The following is a 21,419-nucleotide window of genomic DNA, read 5'->3' as shown; positions in this document are numbered from 1 at the left end:
ATGACCTGAGCCGAAGTCGGATGCTTAACCGACTGAGCCACCCAGGCACCCCTAGAGGACAGTTCTATTACCAGAGCTATCTATTACTTGGATGCCCAGCAGTGCCCTGGCTCCCGAAGTCTTCTTAGATGGTAGCTGAACCCCGGGCTCACTCCTGACCCCATCTCAGTCACTAAATTTCTGCAGCCTTGGGCCAGTGCCCCACACTCTGGTTTGGCTTTGACTCCTGCACAGAGGCCTCGCTTGCCATTCCTGAGGGAGGCATTTTGCCGATGATAGGGCATAGGTTTCCCTTCCTCTGCTCAGACAGGCTCCCAAATGACGAGGCCGATGCTTCTTCTCTCCCCCCTTCAGACTAGGGACCCCAGAGGACCAGGCTTGGCTTTCTACCTCCCCTATCAGATTGGTGTTTCCTGTAAATATGGCTTATGTGTCCTCCTCCCCCTGAGACTGGGAGGGGCCTGAGTTTCCCTTTCCTCCTTCAGAATTGGGGTTCCTTGAGGACTGAACCAGGGTCTTCTCCAAAACCACTCCATCTAGCTATTGATTTTCAGATATTTCCATCTCTGTTCCCCAGTCTGCACAGCTCTTCCCAGAACCAGGGGCTCTGGAGCCTCTGGAGCCTCCCCCAAGTCTGGGGCCCTGAAGGGCTTCCTCCAACTTTGGGCTGGACACCTGGCTTGGAGGGCAGGGCCTTCCTCTGGGACCCTCTCTGAGCTCCACCTCTGACCTCACAAAGGCTGCCTCAGAACCTGGTCTCTGTGGCGCCGCTGGCCAGAGAAGGGATGCTATTTTGGGCAGTGTGTCTGGACTTGGCCCAAGCGGTTTGGGCCAAACCCCTGCCCCACTGACTTCTCCCCTGGAGGAGCAGAGCAAAGCAGTACGTGGGGTCACCTAAGGAGGGCTGAGAGGCGGGCTCTAGACTTTGGACACAGGGCAGTGGAGCCCCAGCTGCGGGTGCAGCCAGAGCCTGGGACAGTCATGGAGAAATAAGACCAAAGCTTGCTATAACCAAGAAGCCCCCAATGTGGACGCTTTAGCAGAGTGAGTCGGGCTCCAAGCAGGACTGGGACAGGGGGCCTTCCCTGGGGCCCAGGTCTCAGAGTGCCACTTCCTGGGGACTGTATGGGGAGGAGGTGACCATGGGACTGTCTGGGGGAAGCAACTCCAGCTGGGAGTTGAAAGCCAGGATGTTTGTTCTGGTTTAGTCCTGAGTTGCTGTGTGACATAGGCATGTCACACACTCTTTCTGGGCTTTAGCTTCCTTACTTATAAATTGACTGTTGGGAGGACCAGCAGCGCAGCAGAGGTTGGGAGGGTATGTAGGGCTGGGCTGTCAACGGAGTGCTGGCTGGAGGATAAGGAGACCATGGAAAGCAAACACTGGACCAAAGCAGAAGGGAGAATATCAGAGATACGGCTTGATTGCTGGCTTTGCTGGAGTGGTTTCTCCCCTTGGAGTTCCCTCTTGAGAAGCTGGGGCTGGGGCTGGAGGGTGTCTGCAGTCAGGGCTAGGGATGTCAACTTGTGCAACTGCTAGAGGGAATTTGGCTAGAGAACAAGGGGGACTTCCAGGATGGGGAAACTCAAGGGTTACATTTGTGTGGTCATTCGGGTGGAAAATGGGAATACACAGGGGAATTTTCAGGAAAGGTAAGAGGGTAGACTTGGTTCTGAGTTAGAAGAATGGACTAAATGAATTCTTAGGACCTCATATTGTGTGTGTGTGTGTGTGTGTGTGTGTGTGTGTGTGTGTGTATGTAAAAGGAAAAGTCCCTGGAAAATCGGAATTTAAGTCAGCAGCAAGAGGTTAGACTAAAAGCAATAATACCCACATATGTGAGGGTGGAGCCACTGAGGGGAGGCTGTGGGCATCTCCACTTTGGACAGTGGAGAAAGTCAGGAGGACCCAGGAAGGGCCTAGTCCAGGGGTCCTGAGGCCAGCATGGGTAGAAGGGGTGGGACTGCAGGGCCTTTCCCCATTGGCTAAGGCACGTCCACACTTCTCTTTGTCAGCTTGGCTGAGTTGAGAGATTGGAACCGGCAGGACCTGTCCCTGTGGCTTCTCCCCTAGGAGGCTGAGGTCTGATGAGAATGTGGGGCCAAGTTCTGTGCCCCCACACCCCAGTCCTAATGACCTCTCTTTGGCTCCACAGCATCTAAAAATCTCAAAGACAGAACATGGCTGAATCAGATAGGAAGAGACGGTAAGCACTCCACCCATTCTCCTCCTCCAGCCACCCATCCCCCACCCTCCCAGCACATCCCTGTGCCCTTCCTGCCCTACTCCCAGCCTCTCCCTCATGGCAGCTGAGGCCTCCTTCCCACAACTCCTACCCATCCCCCATCCCCCCACCCCCACCCCGGGTCAGGAGTCTCAGAAGAAAGACCTCTCCCAGCCGGACCCTGGGCTGGGCCCTTGGGTGAGGGAGGCTCAGAAAGACCTGGGTGAGGGTCAAGGGGCTGGTGAGGGGGTTCCAACTGCCTTTATGTAGGTGGTGCTCAACTGAACTGAACTCACTGCCTCTCACCCTCACAGGCTCAGATCTTTAGAGTACAATAAAAACCAAAGCCCTTGCAATGGCCAAGGCCCTGCCTACCTAGTCCCAGTTTCCTCTCTGACCTTCCCCCACTCCATCCCTGCTCTCCGCAACCCCAGTCACAATGACCTCCTTTCCTTTCCTTTAAACATGCTCAGAGTCCTTCTGGGATTTCCCCTCTGCCTGAAATGCTCTTCCCTCACCTCCTCATGTCTGCTACCTTCTCAGTGAGGCTTACCCCAACTGCCCTATTTAAAATCATACCCCACCCCCTTTCCCTTGCTCTGTTTATCCCCATAGGCCATACTACCTCCTGACACACAAATGTACTTGCTTATTACATTTCATCACTGCCTGCCAGCACAGGAGCAGGGATATTTGTGCACCCTTGGATAGAGAGAATGAATGGCTCCCCTTTGTGCTGGGTTCTCTCTGGGGCTTCAGATACTGTTTCCAAGTGAGTTCCACAGGCAACTCAGTCCCAGTTGAAAACAACCTCCATATCCCAAGCTGACTCCTCCTGTGGTCTCAACTCAGCCAAGGATCCCCTTCTCTATTGCTTAAGCCAGAAGTCAAGACCTTGTTTGTCCTTGACACTTCTGTCTCCCCCATATCTCACATCTAGTCCCATCTCCTAAAATATCTAGAATGTTCTCACTCCCACCATTCTTTCTACCACTACTCTACTCCCTCACAGGCACTTTAGGCCCCACCCTGTCCACTCCTCAAAAGTGTCTGCAGGCCTCACCTCTCCCACCCTGGGCCTCTGATGGTGCTGCTGTTATCCCTTATCCATCAGAACCATTAGATGGAGTGATCCAAGGTTGGAGACTGGGTTTGTATTCTGTACCGCTGAGGCCTGGCTGGTTTATGTGTTTGGTTGATTAGATAATTAAATGAGCTGGTGAACAGGACAGTTAGTTGGCTAAGCTGCTAGATTAATTAGTAAGTTGAAGGGTTGGTTGGTGAGTTTATTAGCTATTTAGCACCTCGGTTAGCAGATATCACGTGGGTAATTATCTGGTTTGCCGTTAGCTTCTCAGTTTGTAGGCCACTTTTCTCAGATGCCCTTTTCTCATTCTCTATCCTCTCCTTGGCCTCATCTATGGCCAGGGATCAGATGATTTGGTGGCCTCTGGATGTGTATCTCTAAATAAGACTACATGACCAGCTGCCTCCTTATAGGCCATTTCTGCCTAAATGTCTAGCAGGCTCTTCAAAGTTAACATGGCCGGAACAGACTCCTCATACTCCTGCCTAAGGCTGCAGCTTCTCTCCTGCACCTCGCTTGTCATTCTGCTGCTCTTCCTAAACCTGAAGGTCATCTCTTCTCTCTCCATTCTCCTCTTCAGTTAAACCCTAAGTGTGTCATTTTCACTGTTTTCTAATCTCCATGGCACCTTCTTGGCTCAGGCTGCCATCTCTGCTCAGGCTGTCTGTGGCAGAAGCTTCCTGATTGCTCACCACACTCCCACTCCTGCTCCCTCATCCCAGCCTCCATAGAGGAGGCAGTGCTCCTGCTTAAATCTTCCACCAAACCCCATGGCTCTCTGGGTCGAGTTCACACCCCCTAACACGGACCATTAGGCCTTCTGCCATCTCTACCCACCTCATGCCACTTTCTCTCCTCTCTGGCCAGCTCATTCTTGGGGAGTTCCTCTCTACATCACACAGTCCTTTGCTGCAAGCCTCTGCCATGCTATTCTGATGCCTTGAACTTTCCCCTGCCTCCCCTGATGCTCCTTCATCTGGCCAGCCTTCCATTTTTGACCTGTTTCCTTTCCTGTGGGAAACCCTCCTACCCCCACCTCTAGGTTGTTTGCTTCCTCTCTGCAATCCAGTAGTGCCCCCCTTCACCTGTGGCAACAGTCCTCACACTTTATAGCAATTACTTAATTGTTTTTCTTCCTGAGAGCAGGGATCATGATAATGTTCTTTACTACAATGCTTGAACATAGCAGGCATTTGGTAGATTTCTAGGTCAGTAGCTGGTTGGTGGTTATTTATTTATTGCTTACTGTGTCCTGCCTGCCATGTGGTGGGGAGGATGGGGCCAGGGTTCTAAAATTCTCTTGGTGTCCTTGGCTTCCTGCTCTGTCACTTCTCCACTACCTTTGTGGCACTTTCCCAGGACCCTCTTGGGTCCCTGCCTGGCTGGTTATAGGGGCAAGGAGACCCCCAAATGATGCTGCATGGAAGCTGGAGTTGGATGGAGCCAGTAAATTGTCCATGCAACTCTATATCTCCCTCCATATACTCAGCCCTTGATTTATTTCCCTGGAGTAAGGACAGAACAAGGACTGGGGTGGGTGAGATTGAACATAGGGTCTCAGCCATAAAAGTGGAAGTTGTTTTATTCATGCCTGACTTACATTTCTTACTCCCTCTACTTAATCTGTGCTGCTGTGAGGCCAGGGAAATTTCAGGAAGCCCGGGGAGGAGTAGGGGGTGATGTTGCTATCCCTAGCAAGATGAGGTAGCTGAGGGGCTGGTGTCAGCTTCAGGCATTCAGCATGGGGAGGGGCACCAGTCTGAACAAGCACTAAGGCCACACTTAAAGGTATCTGTACCCCTCCTCTTCTTCTTTAGCCTCTAGACTCCATCTCCTTCCCCAAACCAGAGGTCTCTACCCCACCTCCAACAGATAATGGGGCCTGTAACTCACTTTTTTGTCTATCTATCCATCCAACCATGCATTTATTAAACAAATATTTATCAAGTATCTACCATGTGCCAGGCATTGTAGGAAGTTCTGAGGATCTAGTGGAGAGTAAGACAGATGGATTCCTCAGTTGTCATTCATTTGACAATATATATTGCACAACTGCTCTGCATTTGGCACTGTGCTAGGCACTGAACATACCACAGGGGAGAAGATCCGGTCCCTCCTTTCCTCTCTCCTCTCTTTCATTTGTTCATTCATTCATTCACTCACAGACGTCTGATTGTGTTGAGCCCATTGCAAAGGCCCGGTGCACTTTGCAGATACTTTCACCTCTGGCAGAACCTAATGTACGTTTCAGGCCTCAGGGCTGTTTATAGCACCCTGAGCAGACTTTGCTACACCGTGTGTTGTTTGTGGAGTATCTCCCTATTGACAGGTCCTGCCTGATGCCTGGCCTGTGTTCCCAGAGCTTTGGCTCCTGCAGATAGGCAGGTAGACAGATAGATGGACAGCTGAGCTCGACTTTTCTGCCTGCCCTCTCCCATCTGCTTCTCCTCTGAGACTCACTGGCACCACAGATGACACTTTTTGGCTCCCCACTGCCCTCTTTGCAAAATGGCCTCATTGGTGCACCCTTCCCAGGCTACATCCCTGTGGCTCTCAGTTGTCTCTGATCCCAGCTGTACCAGCTGACCAGGGCAAGAGGAGGTGTGTGTGGGTAACCTCTGGGTTACCCATTAACTCAGCTATGAGTTGAAGGGCCCATGGGCAGTGAGTGCACTTGGGCCTCTTTCCTACCCACGGGCTTGAGCTGCTGCTCCAGGTCTACCCGCAACTCCAAGATGGTCTCGTCACCTGTGGTAACAAAGATGCAAGCAATAATGCAAAAGGAGATGGTGCGAGAGTTCCTGGCGGAGTTCATGAGCACATATGTCATGATGGTGAGTGGGTGGGTGGCACAGGGTGGGTGGGCTCTGAGGAAGGGACGTGAACCCCAGGACCTCAGGAGGGTGAGGTTCAGTGGAGGCAATCCATGCCCCCTCCCCACCACTGACCCCTGGGTCACATTGTCCGTTATTCAGTCTTGGAGCTGGGAGCTAAAGAAGGATAGGAAAGGTAGGAGGAGCTCTGTCTTTCTCACCATCTTTTTGGGAAAGAAAGGGATCAAAGTATGTGAAGGCAGAACAAAACTATGGGCTGGGGGAGCAGGTATCAGGGGGCATGGCTGGAAACGGGAAGAAGGGAAACAAGGAGTACAGAGATTGGAGAGAAGTGTTATCGAGGGTCATGCTTTGAGAATTAATGCTGAGGGCAGTGAGGATACACAGAAGGTTCTCAAGCAGGGTTGTGATGTGTTCAGATTTAGATTTTAGAAGATGGTTCGGTGTGCAGTGTGGAGTCTCAGCAGAATGGGCAAAGCTGGTGGGAGGGGAAGCAGTTAGGAGGCTATTGACCTTGGATAGAAAAATGGTGGTGACCAGTCCAGGGATGGAGAAGAAAGCACACGTTGAGGGAGCTGAGAAAGAATTGAGATTTTCCAAGTAGCAGATGAGGGGTAAATGCCAAGGAGGATCATTCTGGAGTCCGGAGCCTGCTACAGGGCCAAAAGTGAGGTCAGTTTGGGTGTGATCAGGTGAGGTGCCTGTGGAGACATCTGGGGGGTGGTTGCATATAGAGGTCTGGAGCTCAAAAGAGGGACTTGAGCTGGAAGTAAGGAGTTAGAGCTGATCAGAATATGCATGGTGTTTATAGAACTGTCCAGTGACAGTGTATAGAAAGAGGGAAAAAAAAAAGATAAGTTGAGGATAGAAACCTGAAGAGGAGCATTTCACAAAGAAGCCTGAGGAGGAGTGGCCAGAGAGGTGAGAGGACAAGGGGGGGAAGGTAGGGTCCACAGGAGTGGGTGGTCAGCAGTGGGAGGCCTACATACGGGCCAGAGAAAATGACCACTGATAAGGGTCTATAGGGATTGGTAACTGGGAGGTCACTAGGGACCTTGACAAGGGCTCTTTGAGTAGATGATGGGACAGAAACCAGACTTGTAGGTGGGATGTGAGGTTTCTTAGAAACTCCCTCTCTCCACCTGCTTCAGCTCTACCATCTACAGCAGACAGCCTCTTCCCTGAAGCTGTAGCCATGCCTGTCTGGACTTTATGGCAGGCCCAGGTTCATGAAAAGAAGGGGTGGCTCTGGGAAGGAAAGCAAAGGCAGTCAGGAGCATGTCAGAGGAAGTGGGGGTGAGAGAGAGTGTCCCTGAGTGTGTGCATGTGAGTATGAGTACAACTGGTTATGTGGCTATGAGTGTGTGTGCGTTGAGCCAGTGTAGGAGATGGTGTGGCCCATGGAGCACAGGAGCCTCTAGACATAAGAATGCTGATTCTGTCACTGAGTCACCAGCTGGCCCTGGGCAGGCCTCTCCATGGCTAAGTCTGTCTTCTCAGTTAGTATGTGTGTTGAATCGGACCTTTATGGGCTGTGGAGCTGTTTGAGTCCTGGCTCTGCTATCTTCTAGCTGTGTGGTCTTCTATAAGTATCTTGACTGTTTAGAAATTTAGCTTCCTTGTTGGTAAATGTGACACTAACATTGAGGTGGCAGATACCCAGTACACATGTAGGACATATGTGCTAGTCTCTTGTCACGATAAGTGTTCTCAACTGCTTTCCTCTCCCTGTCTCCTGTCCTCTTCCCTTCCCCTGTTACCTGCCCTCCTGCTTTGACTTCTGAGCTGTGAAGACAGCAGCTGGACGGTGTCCAGCCTTAATCCAGGACAAAGTCATCTATTCATGACAAAACATTCCAGCCTCATGAGGGTTGTTAAACCTTGGAACCATGGAGGTAGGAGGGTGCCTCCTCAGAGAGCTCTTAGGAGAAGCAGGCACCACTCACATGCACCAATGCCTTCCTGTGCCCCTGCTTGTCTTCCCTTTATTGAGATTATTATTGAGTACCTACTGCATGCCAGGCATGATGATGCCAAGCCCCTTACATACTGTATCTTCTCAAATCCTCACAGCAACCCTGTGAGGGAAGTTCTATTATTATCTCCATTTAACAGATGGGAAAACTGAGGCTCTGAGACTAAATTATTTGTCCAAAGTCACATTTTAAGTTAGGATTAAATCCAATGCAACCTAATATCACAGTGTGACCCTTAATCTCTATTTACTCTCTGTTCCTTAACTTACTACAGCAGGATTTCTAACACCCTGGTTTGTTAATTCCCTCCAGCTGAGGTAAGGCCCTCACTTTTGGGTTTTTGGTAGTCTCTGGGCCTCAGTTTCCCCATCTGTAGAATGGGAGCCGAAACATTTGCCAGGCAGATTAGCTGTGAGGATTGAAGGGAAATAACGTTTATAAAAGAACTCTGTGAGGTTTAAGCTCATATAGGACATTGTGTTCTTATTTTCAGTTGTTGGGCCTGTGCCAAGAAGTGGGGAAGCTTTTTCAGTTATCAGAAGCTCAGTGAGTCATCAGGGCAAAAGTTTTGCCAGAAAAGCTAGTATGACCTTGGGCCCCATTTACTGCAGCCAGGATGAGGGAGGTGGACCATTCCACTCAGTTCCACTCTACAGCCTCTGGGGATGTTGTGCTCAGGGCTGGCCTTGAACGGGGCTGGGCTACATTCACTGACCAGGGAGAAGAGGGGCTGGGCCATTAGGGCCCTGGAAAAACAGCTCTTGATATGAGCCATAAGGCAGGAGTTGCAAACTTAACATGCTATGGGGGCCAGAGAATCAACACACAGTGGCAGGAACTGGGGCTAAGTGCAGAGTGCTGACCTGTGCAAAGGCGTGGCTGCTACTATTCTAGCTGACTGCTGGCACGCAGGGCGGGATGAAGGCCAGAGCTGCCAGAGCTTCTGATTTGTCAAGGGAGGCTGAAACCTCTGGTCGTCAAACCCAGATCACCCAAACAAAACATGTGTTCCGGATGGACTGGCCCATGGACTGCCAATTGAAAACCCTGACGCAGGAGATCATGTGGAGTTTATTCACTCATTCATTATTTTTAGCAAATGGTTTTGAGCTCCTACTTGGAAATGCGGACCCTCAGTTTTCAGACTCTTCATGCCTGCTCCAGTCCATGTACCTCCTGACCTTCCTCAAGCCTGTCAGCCTGTCCTGGCCTCACTCCCCCCCCCCCCGCCCCATGTGTTCCTGTCCTCTCCTGCCTCATCCTACCCTTGTCCTAAGTCAGCCTGCTCCTGGGCTCCCTTGCACCTGTCATGGAGCTCTTGAGGGACCCACGTGGCCCTGCTCAACTGCCTTTTCCCTACGCTATCCAGGATATTTCATTTTTTTTAAGTTTACTTATTTAAATTGAGAGGGGGCAGGGCACGAGCGCATGCACAAGTGGGGGAGGGCTAGAGAGCCAGGGAATCCCAAGCAGGCTCTGCACTGTCAGCGTGGAGCCTGATGTGGCACTCGAACTCACGAACCATGAGCTGAAATCAAGAATTGGACACTCAACTGACTGAGCCACTCAGACGCCCCTGGGCTATTTCACTTTTTCTCAGACTTTCCCAATGCTGCTTTGTACTCTGCCTTTTTTCTTTTTCTTTTCTTTTCTTTTCTTTCTTTCTTTCTTTCTTTCTTTTTAAAAAAAAATTTTTTTTTTAACGTTTATTTATTTTTGGGACAGAGAGAGACAGAGCATGAACGGGGGAGGCGCAGAGAGAGAGGGAGACACAGAATCGGAAGCAGGCTCCAGGCTCTGAGCCATCAGCCCAGAGCCTGACGCGGGGCTCGAACTCACGGACCGCGAGATCATGATGTGAGCTGAAGTCGGATGCTTAACCGACTGAGCCACCCAGGCGCCCCATCTTTTTTTTTTTTTTTTTTTTTTTTTAAATCAGCAAATGGCTGATTTGTAGCTTGGCAGAGAAAACCATCAGGCGGGTTTCCTGTGTCCGGCTCCTCACCCACCTGTCCCTGCAGCACCAGACTCCATTTACCTGTGAATCCACATATCTCCCTCTTGACAAGGGTGGGCCCCTCCCTTGTGGAGCCCTCCACTCCTGCACCAGTCTCACCCTCCAGTCTACTCAGGTACTTTGCTCCATCCTTTTCCTTCCCTTCCATCTTCAGCGTCTCCCTCTCTCATCTTTAACATACTGAAGTCTCTCTCCCTAAACCAGCACAACACAAAACATTTCTCTCTTCCCCTCCGTGAGCCCCTTCAATTATCATGCTCTCCCTCTCTCCCTTCTCAGGCAGGTTCTCAAACAGATGTCTACATGGGTACCCTTCAACTCTTCTTCACCACCCACTCACCTCTCAATCTCTGAGACCCCGTTTCTGTTCCCATGGCCTGATGAGGCAGTGCTCACCACATTACTACTGACTGTTGGACTGTCACATCCAAAGGGATACTTTTCAGGCCTTCATGCACTTGACCCAGAGGCTGCATATGACCATGGGGACCACACTCTCCTTGGGAAACTCAGCTTCTCGCTGGTGTCTAGGGCACATTCTCCCTTTGTTCTTCTGTCATTTCAACACCTGTTCCAACTGGGGTTTCTAATGCCATCCCATGTGCAGCTCTAGGTTCAGCCCTCAACTGACCTCTCACCTTCATCCTCCCTGATGGCTTCAACTATAGTCTCCATGTCCACAATTCTCCAGGTTTTCTTTTTCAAAAACTCTAGAACACAATTCTGCAAGGGAAATATAATATGAGCCATATATGTAATTTAAAATTTTCTAGTAGCCACATTAAAGAGGTAAAAATCAATAGGTGAAATTAATTTGAATAATTAATGTATTTAATCCATATATCCAAAATATTACCAGTTCAACATGTAATCAGTATAATTAAAAAAAAAATGTTTGGGGCGCCTGGGTGGCTCAGTCAGTTAAGCGTGTGACTTCGGCTCAGGTCATGATCTTGCGGTTCGTGAGTTTGAGCCGACGTCAAGCTCTGTGCTGACAGCTCAGGGCCTGGAGTGGCTTCAGATTCTGTGTCTCCCTCTCTCTCTGCCCCTCCCCTCCCCTGCTCATGCTCACTCTTTCTCTCTCAAACATAAATAATAAAACATTTAAAAAAATTTTTAAACGTTTATTTTTGAGAAGAGAGAGTGAGGGTGCAAGCAGGGGAGGGGCAGAGAGAGGGGGACAGAGGATCCAAAGCATGCTCTGCACTGACAACAGTGAGTCAGAAGTGGCGCTTGAATTCAAGAAACTGTGAGATCATGACCTGAGCCGAAGTCAGATGCTCATCTAACTGAGCCACCCAGGCGCCCTGATATAAAATTATTAATAAGATACTCTATATTCTCTTTTTCCTAATAAGTCTTTGAAATCTGGTGTGCACTTTACACTTAGAACAGATCTCAATTTGAACTAGCCACATGCTAAGCACTTAATAGCCATATGTGGCTGGTGGTCATCATATTGGATGACACAGATCGAGATTCCCATTTCCAGCAGCCTGGATAGCTATAGGTCCCTCAGAGACAACATATCTAAAATACACGGAATTTTCAAAGGAGGTGCCATCTGAATGTGACTTTATTATTATTTTTTTTAATGTTTATTTACTTTTGAGACAATGCGAGAGACAGAGTGTAAGCAGCAGAGGGGCAGACAGAGGGAGACACAGAATCTGAAGCGGGCTCCGGGCTCTGAGCTCTCAGCACAGAGCCCGACGCGGGGCTCAAACTCATGAACCGTGAGATCACGACCTGAGCTGAAGGCGGACACTTAACCGACTGAGCCACTCAGGCGCCCCCCCTGAATGTGACTTCAAAGTACAGTATTGATTTTTCAGAATCTGGGATCAGGTATTTCAGGCAGAGGGAAGAGCACATGCAAAATTGCAGAGAAAGCAAGGCACACAGGGAGCAATGTGGTTGTTTGCCTTGAGGTTATTTGGCACAGCTGACTGACTAGATTCAAATCCGGGCTCATTCTGTGCAGAACGTGTACCTTGGACAAGCCACTCAACTTCTCTAGGATTTGGGTGAAAATCTGTCAAATGGGGAAAACAAGAGCACCTAACATATAAATTAGTGTAAGGGTTAAAGGAGGTGACAGATATAACTTGCTTACAAGTGCCTGACACACAGTAAGTACTCAATACATGATTATTATTTAGTAGTAACACTACTGGTGAAAATAGAGAACATTGGAGCAGATATGAAAGTGAGAGGCAGAAGGGATAATTTATACAGGGTATTAAATGGTGGCCTATTGAGTTTGGACTTTATCCTAGAAATGGAGGGGAGACAGTGAATGTTTGAACAAGGGGCAGACATGATCAGATTTTGACTGTTAGAAAGGTCACTCTGGCTGCAAGGAAGAGGCTGGATAAGACTGGGATAGAATGTAAGCAGTGCTGACTGGTTGTGGGGAATGACAGAAAGGAAGCTCTCATTTGTGACTGCCAAGTTTCTGGCTTGGCCGACTGGGATGGGGAGCATAGGATGAGGATAACATTTTCTGAGAGATGGTGAGCTTTCAACATAGAGCCTGAGATGCCTTTGAAAAACCCAGACTCCCAGTGGGTATTTGAAGATAAGGACCTAGCTAGGTGGAGGTTTTAGGAGTTTTAGTGCATCAAGCATATCTGAAGCCACAGAGTTAGTGAGAAGACCCAGGAAGAGTGACTGAGGAGACGTGAAAGGGGCCAAGGATGGAGCCCTGGGGTTATCCATATTCACGAGGAAGATGAAAGAAGAAGAATGTGGGAAGGAACTATAGAGAGGGAGGCTGTATAGGTAAGAGAGGAGAGGAGAGGAGAGGAGAGGAGAGGAGAGGAGAGGAGAGGGGAGGGGAGGGGAGGGGAGGGGAGGAGAGGAGAAGGGAGGAGAGGGGAGGGCAGGGGAGGATTGTTGTAGAAGCCAAAAAGGAGGGACTTTCCAGATGCACAGAATGGTTAAGAGGGTCAAAATTAGCAAAGTCAAGTAGGATAATGACTGAAGGGATCTTTAAGAAATCAGGAGGTGGGAGTCAGTCCTCGGAGAGAGCTTTGTCCACATGTCCGTGACATGTGGAAGCAGGAGCCAGTTTGAAGAGGGAGAGCAAGGGAAAGGATAAAGGAGCCAGTCAATGGGTCCTTTCCCAGAGCTTGGTCCACACAGGGACAGGGTGTCCAGGAGTCCATAGCTAGACAGGCTGGGCTGAGGCAGGAAGATTTACTTTTAGGAAGGAAGAGTCCCAAGTCTGTGGGAGTCAGTCATGGCAAGAGGGAGGTACCTGCAAAGGGACAGAGAAGCTGGGCATGGGAACCAGAGCTGAAGGGGAAGGCAGATATAGATTCTGGTAGGAACTTCAGGAGGTTGAGTGAGAGCCTAGCTTCAGGCCTCTAATCTCCTTGTGAAGGGGGGAATTAAGGGGGTTATCCTTTGAGGTGATCCAGCAGTTACGGATGGGCAAGAGCAAGAAGTTCAGAAATGACACCTGAGAGCAATGGAAATGTTGCTGGAAGCAAGAGGAATAGAACCCCACCCACTAGCTTCCAGGGCTGATGTGTGTGTAGGGGATGGGGTCCTGGCAGAGAACAGGCATGGAGTATGGAAATCTCTTGAAGAAACTTCCTTCAGGTTAGGTTGAAGTGTGAGATACTCTGAGGGGTTCGATCCAGACCAGCCATGCCCTCCTCGAAGCCCTGCCCCTTTCCTTGAACTTCAGGTGGTCTGGGGGCCCAGGGGCCAGGGTGTATCCTTAAGAGCCCCTGACATTGCCACTGCCCTCCCAGGTCCTTTTACAGCCCCACCCAACTCTCACTGGTCAGGTCTTAAAGGGGAGTCAGGGAAGGAAGTTTCTGGAGGACAAGGGCATGGTAGAGGGTCTCCAAAAGCAATGCAGGGTGGCCTGGGGCATGGGGGTGAGGAGCCCAAACTGAGCCTGAGCCCTTCTGTAAGGTTGGGGCTTCTGGACAGGTGGTCCCCTCAGAGGCACTCCTTCGCAGGTGTTTGGCCTTGGCTCCGTGGCCCATATGGTTCTAGGAGAGAAATTTGGGAGCTACCTCAGTGTCAACTTGGGTTTTGGCTTTGGAGTCACCATGGGAGTGCACATGGCAGGGAACATCTCTGGTGAGTGAACCTGGGCCCCATCTGATCAGCAAGGCCAGGTGTCCCCTGTATACTGCTCCTGCCCTCCTCTAGCCAGCCCCTTCCCCAAGTCAGCCGGAACCCATCCTCACCAGCCCACAGAGGGAGAATACCCTGAACCTCTTTCTTCTGACCCTCTCTGCCCAGACTCTTCAGAGCCCTGGACCCCCCATTGTTACTAGCTGGGTCAACTTAGGCAAGTTATTTAACTTCTCTCTCACTTTCCTTAATGGTGAAATGGAGGTGGAGGTCCCTGCCTCGTAGGGTCCTTGTGAGGATTAAATTAGTACACTCCATAGATACTAGCTGTTACTATTATTGTTATTGCTGCTTTTGTATTATTTGTTGTTATTGTTTCTCTCTTCTCTCACACCTTTGACATTTCTGCCCCTTCCCGCAGGGGCCCACATGAATGCGGCCTTAACCTTCACCAACTGTGTGCTAGGCCGCATGTCCTGGAAGAAGTTTCCTGTATACATCCTGGGTCAGTTTCTGGGTTCCTTCCTGGCTTCTGCCACCATCTACTGCCTCTTCTACTGTGAGTGTCTTGCCCTAAGTTGTCCACCCCTGGCCTCAGCCTCCTCCTCTGAAAAATGGGCAGATACAGACCCAGTGTCTTGGCCTGTGAAAATGTCTAGAGAGAAAGCCTTGGAGGTGCTCCCCACCCCTCCGTCCTACAGTCTTATTCCTGGGAATCCAGTAGAGTTTAGCTGGTGGCAGGTTCACACTCAGTCTGTGTCTCCACAGCAGCCATTATCCAATTTTCGGGTGGACATCTGACAGTGACTGGTCCCACAGCTACCGCTGGCATTTTTGCTACCTATCTTCCTGAGCACATGACATTGTGGAGGGGCTTCCTGGATGAGGTCAGTGATCCCGTATGAGTTCCCCTCCTCAAGTCCTCCTTACCTAAGGAAGCGGGGGCTGGCAGGCAGCCCTCACAATAGAAAGGATAAGAACTCTGGGTGGGGTCTCTGCCAGTGGGTTGGGGCTGGGGGCGTTGCTGAAGCTCTGTGACTTGGCTAAGGGCCCAAGGTGGCTGCCACAGTGTCTGCTCACCAGGTAATAGTGACAGGGATACTCCAGCTATGTCTCTTCGCCATCACGGACAAGGAGAACAATCCAGCACTGCAAGGGACACAGGCCCTGGTGATTGGCATCCTCATTGTTGTCATTGGATTATCCCTGGGCATGAACACAGGATATGCCATGAACCCATCCCGAGACCTGCCTCCCCGCTTCTTCACTTTCATTGCTGGCTGGGGTATACAGGTTTTCAGGTACTTCCCTCACCAACCCATCCCTGCCAGTTTTCTGTGGGTTCCCTGCATGTGGAGGGGTGGGGGGTGATGTGAGAAGCTCCACAGTCCTGCAGAACTCCCCGGTGGCCTGAGGAGACAGAAGTGGGTCCCTGCTTTCCCCCAGACCAGCACTGATATAAATCCTGCTCCTGGACTGAATGTCAATCGTGTCCTAGACCAGCTCAATCCCTGAATCAGGCTGAAGCTAACCAGGGCCCCAGGCTCAGGGGCAATTTTTGGGCTAGAATAGGGGTCACTCCTCTACTCTCAGCCCCTACTCCCTGTCTCAGCCTCAGTGGATGCAGGTGCTGTCCCGGGCATCAGCCCTCTCATCAGGTCCCTCTGTCTCTTGCCTGCAGGGCCAGGGACTGGTGGTGGGTGCCAGTTGTGGCACCACTCCTGGGTGCCTACTTAGGTGCCATCGTCTACTTGGTCTTCATTGGCTTCAGCATCCCACGGAGGCCCCAGATACTGGAGAACTCCATGAAATATGAAGACCACAGAACACCCGTGTTGCCCAAGACCATGGCAAACCCACCTACGACCCCCACCCCTGTCTCTGTGTCTCCTGCCAACAGACCTTCAGTCCGGACTGTCCCACCCTTAAGTGACTCCATCCACCTGGAGCACTTCTAAGTAAGGTGACTTGTGACCCTATCCCCACCCCAATAAAGAAAGCCTTGTCCCACAGCGGCACCCCCGTGTCCTGGGTGCCTCCTGTGGTTGGGCTTCCCTCCTGGATTCTTCCAGGAACTCCAGGGTTGTGCTGCAGCCCAAGACTGCAGTATAGAGCTGGGAGGCCTCTAATTCCTTCCAGGGTTAGGAGCTGGGGCACCCACCCTGGGGGAGGGCGGAGGAAGCGCCAAACTATGGCCCCAGTAGGAACAGGAGGAGATTAAAGGATGCCAGACTCTGAATGGTGGACTTTCAGGCATAGGGTAGGGAAGGGATGGTTTGGGGAAAAGGACAATAGCTCTGGGGATACCTGGATATGCCCTGGGAAGGACTCTAGACTCTCCCTCAGTTCTGGCTAGTTCTTGGACCAGACAAAGCAAGGTCCAAGCATGTAGATCAGAGTTTCTCAACCATTTCTTTCCATTATTGCTCCCCTCAAAAGCCTTTTAGACATTTTCTTTCTTAATCACATGATATTTTAATACCACAGATACACTATATATTGGTTTATATATATCTGTGCTTTATACAAAAAAAGAGTAAGATTTTTTTTTCGTCTTCCCCTTCCAAGAATCAGTGTTCTTGCCCTTGGAGGCAAAATCAGCCCCTACCTTGAAAATGCCTAATGTAGATTGAAAGCAGGTAAGGGATTGGATTCCTCTTTTTTTGTTCTGGTGCCAGAACTCTCCTACATGAAGGAATTCCAGAGTCAGAAGGAAGATGCAGAGAAGGAAGTTCTTACAAAAGGCGCAGAGACAGGAAATGGCCTTGTGGGATGGGATTCAGTGGGACAGACGGAGAAGCTGGGTGGAGGTGGGGCATCCCCACCCACTCTGGGATCAAGCAGGAATCACCCTGCTTTCTGGGGCCCAGAAGTAGCATCATCCATGGTTCCTGTCATTGTTTGTCCATTCAGCCTTTCAACAATTATTGAGCACCTCCTGTGTGCAGGCCCTGCCTTGGCACTGGAAAAGCTGACGTGGATGAGGCTGGGTCTCTGCCTTTGAGGAGTGTAGGGTAATGAAGATGATTTATCATGAGGAAGGAGATAAGCAGCAGAGAAGGGACTGCGGGGCTCAGAGGGGGCTCACAGCCCAGTCTCAGGGTGGGGGCCAGGGATGGCTTCCCAGAGGAGGAGGCAGAGCAGAGTTGGGGACAAGAGTTGTCCCTTCTGGGATTGGTTGCTGCGCTTTGTAGTTTGAGGAGATGGAGGCAAGGAGGCTGGGCTTTATTCTGGAGATGGGAACGTGGTGAGATGAGGCTTAGCAAGCCTGCCTGAGCTGCAGGGTGCAAGCTGCTGGGAAAGGGGGAGATTGGAGCCTGCAAGGGAGTGTGGTGAGAGGCAATAATCCAGGAGGAGCAGCAGATGGGAGGAAGGGGATTTGAGAAATACTGAGGTAGAGGCCATAAGACCTTGGGCTAGCACTGGGAGAAGGAGTGGGTAAGGACGCAGCAGGAGTCAGGGCTGACTTCAGTTTCTGGCTTGGGCCTGGGGCATTGGAGATGTGCCCCCTGTGAGTGTGCATGGGAGACAGACTGGTTTGGAGAGGAAGATAAGTTACATTGTGACATGTTGAATTTGAGTTGCCTATGAGACCTGGGGGCAAGAATTGTGTATCTTGAGCAAGTTACCCAACCTCTCTGGGCCTCTGTTTTCTCCTTTGTAAAATGGGTCTAATATAACTTACCATTTGCGTTGCTGTGAATATTCAATGAAATAAAACATGTACATTGTTGAGAATAGTGCTTGGCACGGAGTAAGTGCTCAATAAACAGGTGTGCCTTTTAATATTTTTAATATGGCCTGGAGTTCAGAAGAGAGTTCAAGACAAAAATGGGGAAGTCGTGGTTGTGTGGATATCATGGGGGCCATGGAATAGTGAAAGGAGGGTCAGTGAACAGTGTCCGGAGAGCATGGCTAGGAGGTGTGGAGAGGGCACCTGAAGAGGTCTGACTGAGGAGGGGTGCAATGTGGGTGATCAGGGGGCCCTGGAAACAAACCCAAATGTCCATCAGTAGGGGAGTGGATCCTTACCTTGCCGTATAGTCACATACAACAGAACATGATACATCAGTGAAAACTGAGGCACGACAGCTTCCTATAACAACAAGGAAAAAGTGTGAAAGCATAAAAAGCAATACAATAGACTATATACAGTATGACACCAGTTATATAATTGAAAAACAAACAAAAAGGAATATATTCTTTGGGCATACATATGTGATTAAAACTACTTTAAACTAAAGAAGGGATGGGGATGCCTGGCTGGCTAAGTTGGTAGAGCGTGTGCCACTCTTGTTCTTGGGGTTGTGAGTTTGAGCCCCATGTTGGGTGTAGAGATTACTTAAGATTTTAAAGTAAAGTAAAGTAAAGTAAAGTAAAGTAAAGTAAAGATTACTTTAAGATTTTAATCTTAAAAAATAAAATAAAATCTTTAAGAAAAGGCGGGGTGTGAAAAGACAGCAGAGTGAAGAGCAGGGACCTATAAGGCGCTGTGATGCCCACCCCATCCCATGTTTACCTCCGACATCCAGAACTGTTTTCTAGTTCTGGATGTTGGAGGTAAATATATGGGTTTGTTATATGATTTTGTTTTATAACATATAACTGTGATATATATTCATTTGTAAGTATCATATATTTTAAAAGATGAATAGCCATAGGTGATAAGAAGTGATAGGTATGGAATGTGCTGATGACAGGGGGACCAGGGAGGAAGGGGAGGGGCTTGACCATATCTGACATCCCACAATGGGAAAAGTTGAGCCAGGGGACCAGGCCTGGGAGTGACCAGGGAAGGGACCACATCTGGAAGTCCCAGCCAGCTGCCTCCCTCTGTGACCCTGGATAAGCCTCTTACCCCTCTCTCAGCCTCAGTGGCCTTGTGAACATGGGGAGGGTAGCCTTTCTCATTCTTAGTATTCCAGAGTAGAGTGACCCTAAGGCCTCAGTCACAAGTGGGAGAAGCATATATGGGTCCCAGACTTCTGGCTCCCATTGTCCTATGCCCCTTGCTGACCACTTCAGCCATTTGTCATCTTCATGTCCTTGGGAGGTGGCCTTGTAGGTAGGGCAGTCAGTGGGTCCATCAAGAACCTGCCTGCTGTCTACTGCTCTGCCACAGACATGACTAGGCCCAATGCCCATAATATGCTGTAGACTCTGATCCCAATGTCAGGCTTATATGAGCCCTGACAATGGTCACAGCATTTCTATGCACAGACCCCTTTCATTCTCTTGGCAGAAGTTGGGTGAAATTCTACAACATGCCAGATACCATTTTGGTGCAGAGGATACGGGCACAAAAAGAAATTTAAGTTCTTATTCTCAAAGAGCTGACATTCTGTGCAAAACATGGTATGTTAGTGATACATACTAATGAGGAAAAGCAGGAAAGAGGGATAGGAAGTGTGTGGGAATGGAAAGACCAAAGGCCTCCCTGAGGAGGTGACTTTGAGTAAAGACCTGAAGGGGGAGAGGGCGTGAGCCGTGTGGATACCCGGGAGAAGAGCATGCCAAGCTGCGGAAATAGCCACTGAAAGACCCTAAGGTGGGAGCATGGAGGGGCCACTGCTGGACTGGAGTGCAGAAAGGGAGGGAAGAGGAGCGGCAGATAAGATCAGGCAAGTAGGTAAGGTAAACCAAGGCAGGCCCAGGGCAGAGGTAGGGCCAAGGCTTGGGGCAGAGGCAAGGGACGTCTCTGGAGGAGAGAGGCAGGTCTCACTGCAGGCAGACAGGCAGGCAGGAAGGCAAGAGGTAGGATGGGATGGGGTGGGCATCACAGTGCCTTGTGGGTGCCTGCTCTTCACTCTGTTGTCTGTCACACACAACACACACACATGGACTCTCCAGTACTGGATGGCTGCAGGAGACACATCTGTTTAATGCTAGGAGCCAGGTTGGGATATGAGTCATGGAAGCCCTGTCTTCTCTCACAGGCCTTGGCCCAACACAGGCTTGCTGTGTGACCTGGACAGGACCTTTCCCCTCTCTGGGTCTCAGTTTCCCTATCTGTGCACTGAGGAGTGGATTTGTTGGTGTCTGGGGAGCCTCTCAGCTCTGACTTCTTCCAGTACTTTGAAGTCCATGTCATGATCCCACTTTGCTTCTCCCCACCTCAACTCAGGCTGTGGTTGAAATGGGGACAGAGTAAGGTAGGAAGAACTCCCAGCCCCAGGCCAGGTCACTCCAGGGCTTTGCAAGTAAAGGTTTGGTCCTCAGCCTAGTGGTCCTGGCTTTGGGAGAGCCCCTCACTCCCTGTCCTTGCCTGCTCTCCCACTCCCACTCACGACCCCCAAGGGATAGGCATCTACAGGCAGCACCGAGGTCTGGCTAGTCTGTCTCCTCCCTCAGATGGGAATCCTGCAGCCCAGAAAGAGAAAGGAGCAGCCATCTCGGGCCAGGCTGGGGTGCTGATGACGAGTGGGAGGAGGCTATGGCTACTCAGAGCTGTGCAGTCTGACCGTGGCAAGGTACCTACCTCTATGCTGAACCTGAAGTGGGGAAGAGGTATGACCTAACCCTCCTGGGTGCTGCAGGGCCTGTACTGTGGAACCTAAGAACACAATGAGGGCAGCCAGGCTGGATGCAAATGCTGGCTTTACCAGTCACAAGCTGTATGACTTTAGGTAAGACAGGATAATAATAGCTCCCACCTCACAAGGCTGCTAGGATGATAAAATAAGCTATGCCTGGCATGTGGGCAGTGTATTCGCTCTATATTCTCTTGTGGTCCTCACATCATCATGCCCATCTTACATCCAAGGAAACTGAGGCCTAGGGAGATTGGCTTGGTAAGGGGTAGACAGTAGGGATTTTAGTCCTTACCAATATGACCTTGGCTAGTTTTTTTTTGTTGTTGTTGTTGTTTCTGAATTGTGAAATATATCCTATAAGCATGCATATGTAACATACAGGTACAGTGAAAATAACACTCAAAAAACAAAGACCCCAAATGAACAAATAACCCCAAACACTCAAGTGGCCCCCACTAAGCTTTGGCATGTTATTGAACCTCTCTGGGCCTCACTCTCCACATCTGTAAAATGGGGATAATGAGGCTCAGAGGAGTGAGGTGCTTCAGGTTTGGGTTTTGCCATTGGCATTTTGCTGTGATGAAGCAAGGTGAAGAAGAGTTTGCCAGAACTCATGGTTTCCCCTTATGTCTGTGCTCAGGAGTCAAGG

The 21,419-nt window shown here is 50.1% G+C and overlaps 1 protein-coding gene across 7 annotated transcripts; it reads left to right on the top strand.

Moving 5' to 3' along the window:
* The first annotated feature begins 753 nt into the window (after positions 1-753).
* Positions 754-16,255, top strand: AQP7 (aquaporin 7). 7 transcript variants are annotated; one of them, XM_049625040.1, is made up of 8 exons: positions 754-1,044; positions 2,157-2,207; positions 6,029-6,146; positions 14,117-14,240; positions 14,659-14,742; positions 15,009-15,124; positions 15,321-15,538; positions 15,919-16,255. In XM_049625040.1, exons 2-8 carry the CDS (start codon positions 2,182-2,184, stop codon positions 16,193-16,195), a joined length of 963 nt encoding a protein of 320 aa, XP_049480997.1. In that variant the 5' UTR covers positions 754-1,044; positions 2,157-2,181; the 3' UTR covers positions 16,196-16,255. The 7 variants fall into 7 exon arrangements, with proteins under 7 accessions (XP_049480997.1, XP_049480990.1, XP_049480985.1 ...); XM_049625033.1 differs by having other exon boundaries at positions 15,006-15,124; XM_049625028.1 differs by having other exon boundaries at positions 14,659-14,796.
* The last annotated feature ends 5,164 nt before the right edge of the window (positions 16,256-21,419 follow it).

Source organism: Panthera uncia, chromosome D4 (genome assembly GCF_023721935.1).
Source record: "Panthera uncia isolate 11264 chromosome D4, Puncia_PCG_1.0, whole genome shotgun sequence".
In the NCBI taxonomy this organism is placed as follows: Eukaryota; Metazoa; Chordata; class Mammalia; order Carnivora; family Felidae; genus Panthera; species Panthera uncia.
This window is presented reverse-complemented; position numbering and strand designations above follow the sequence as displayed.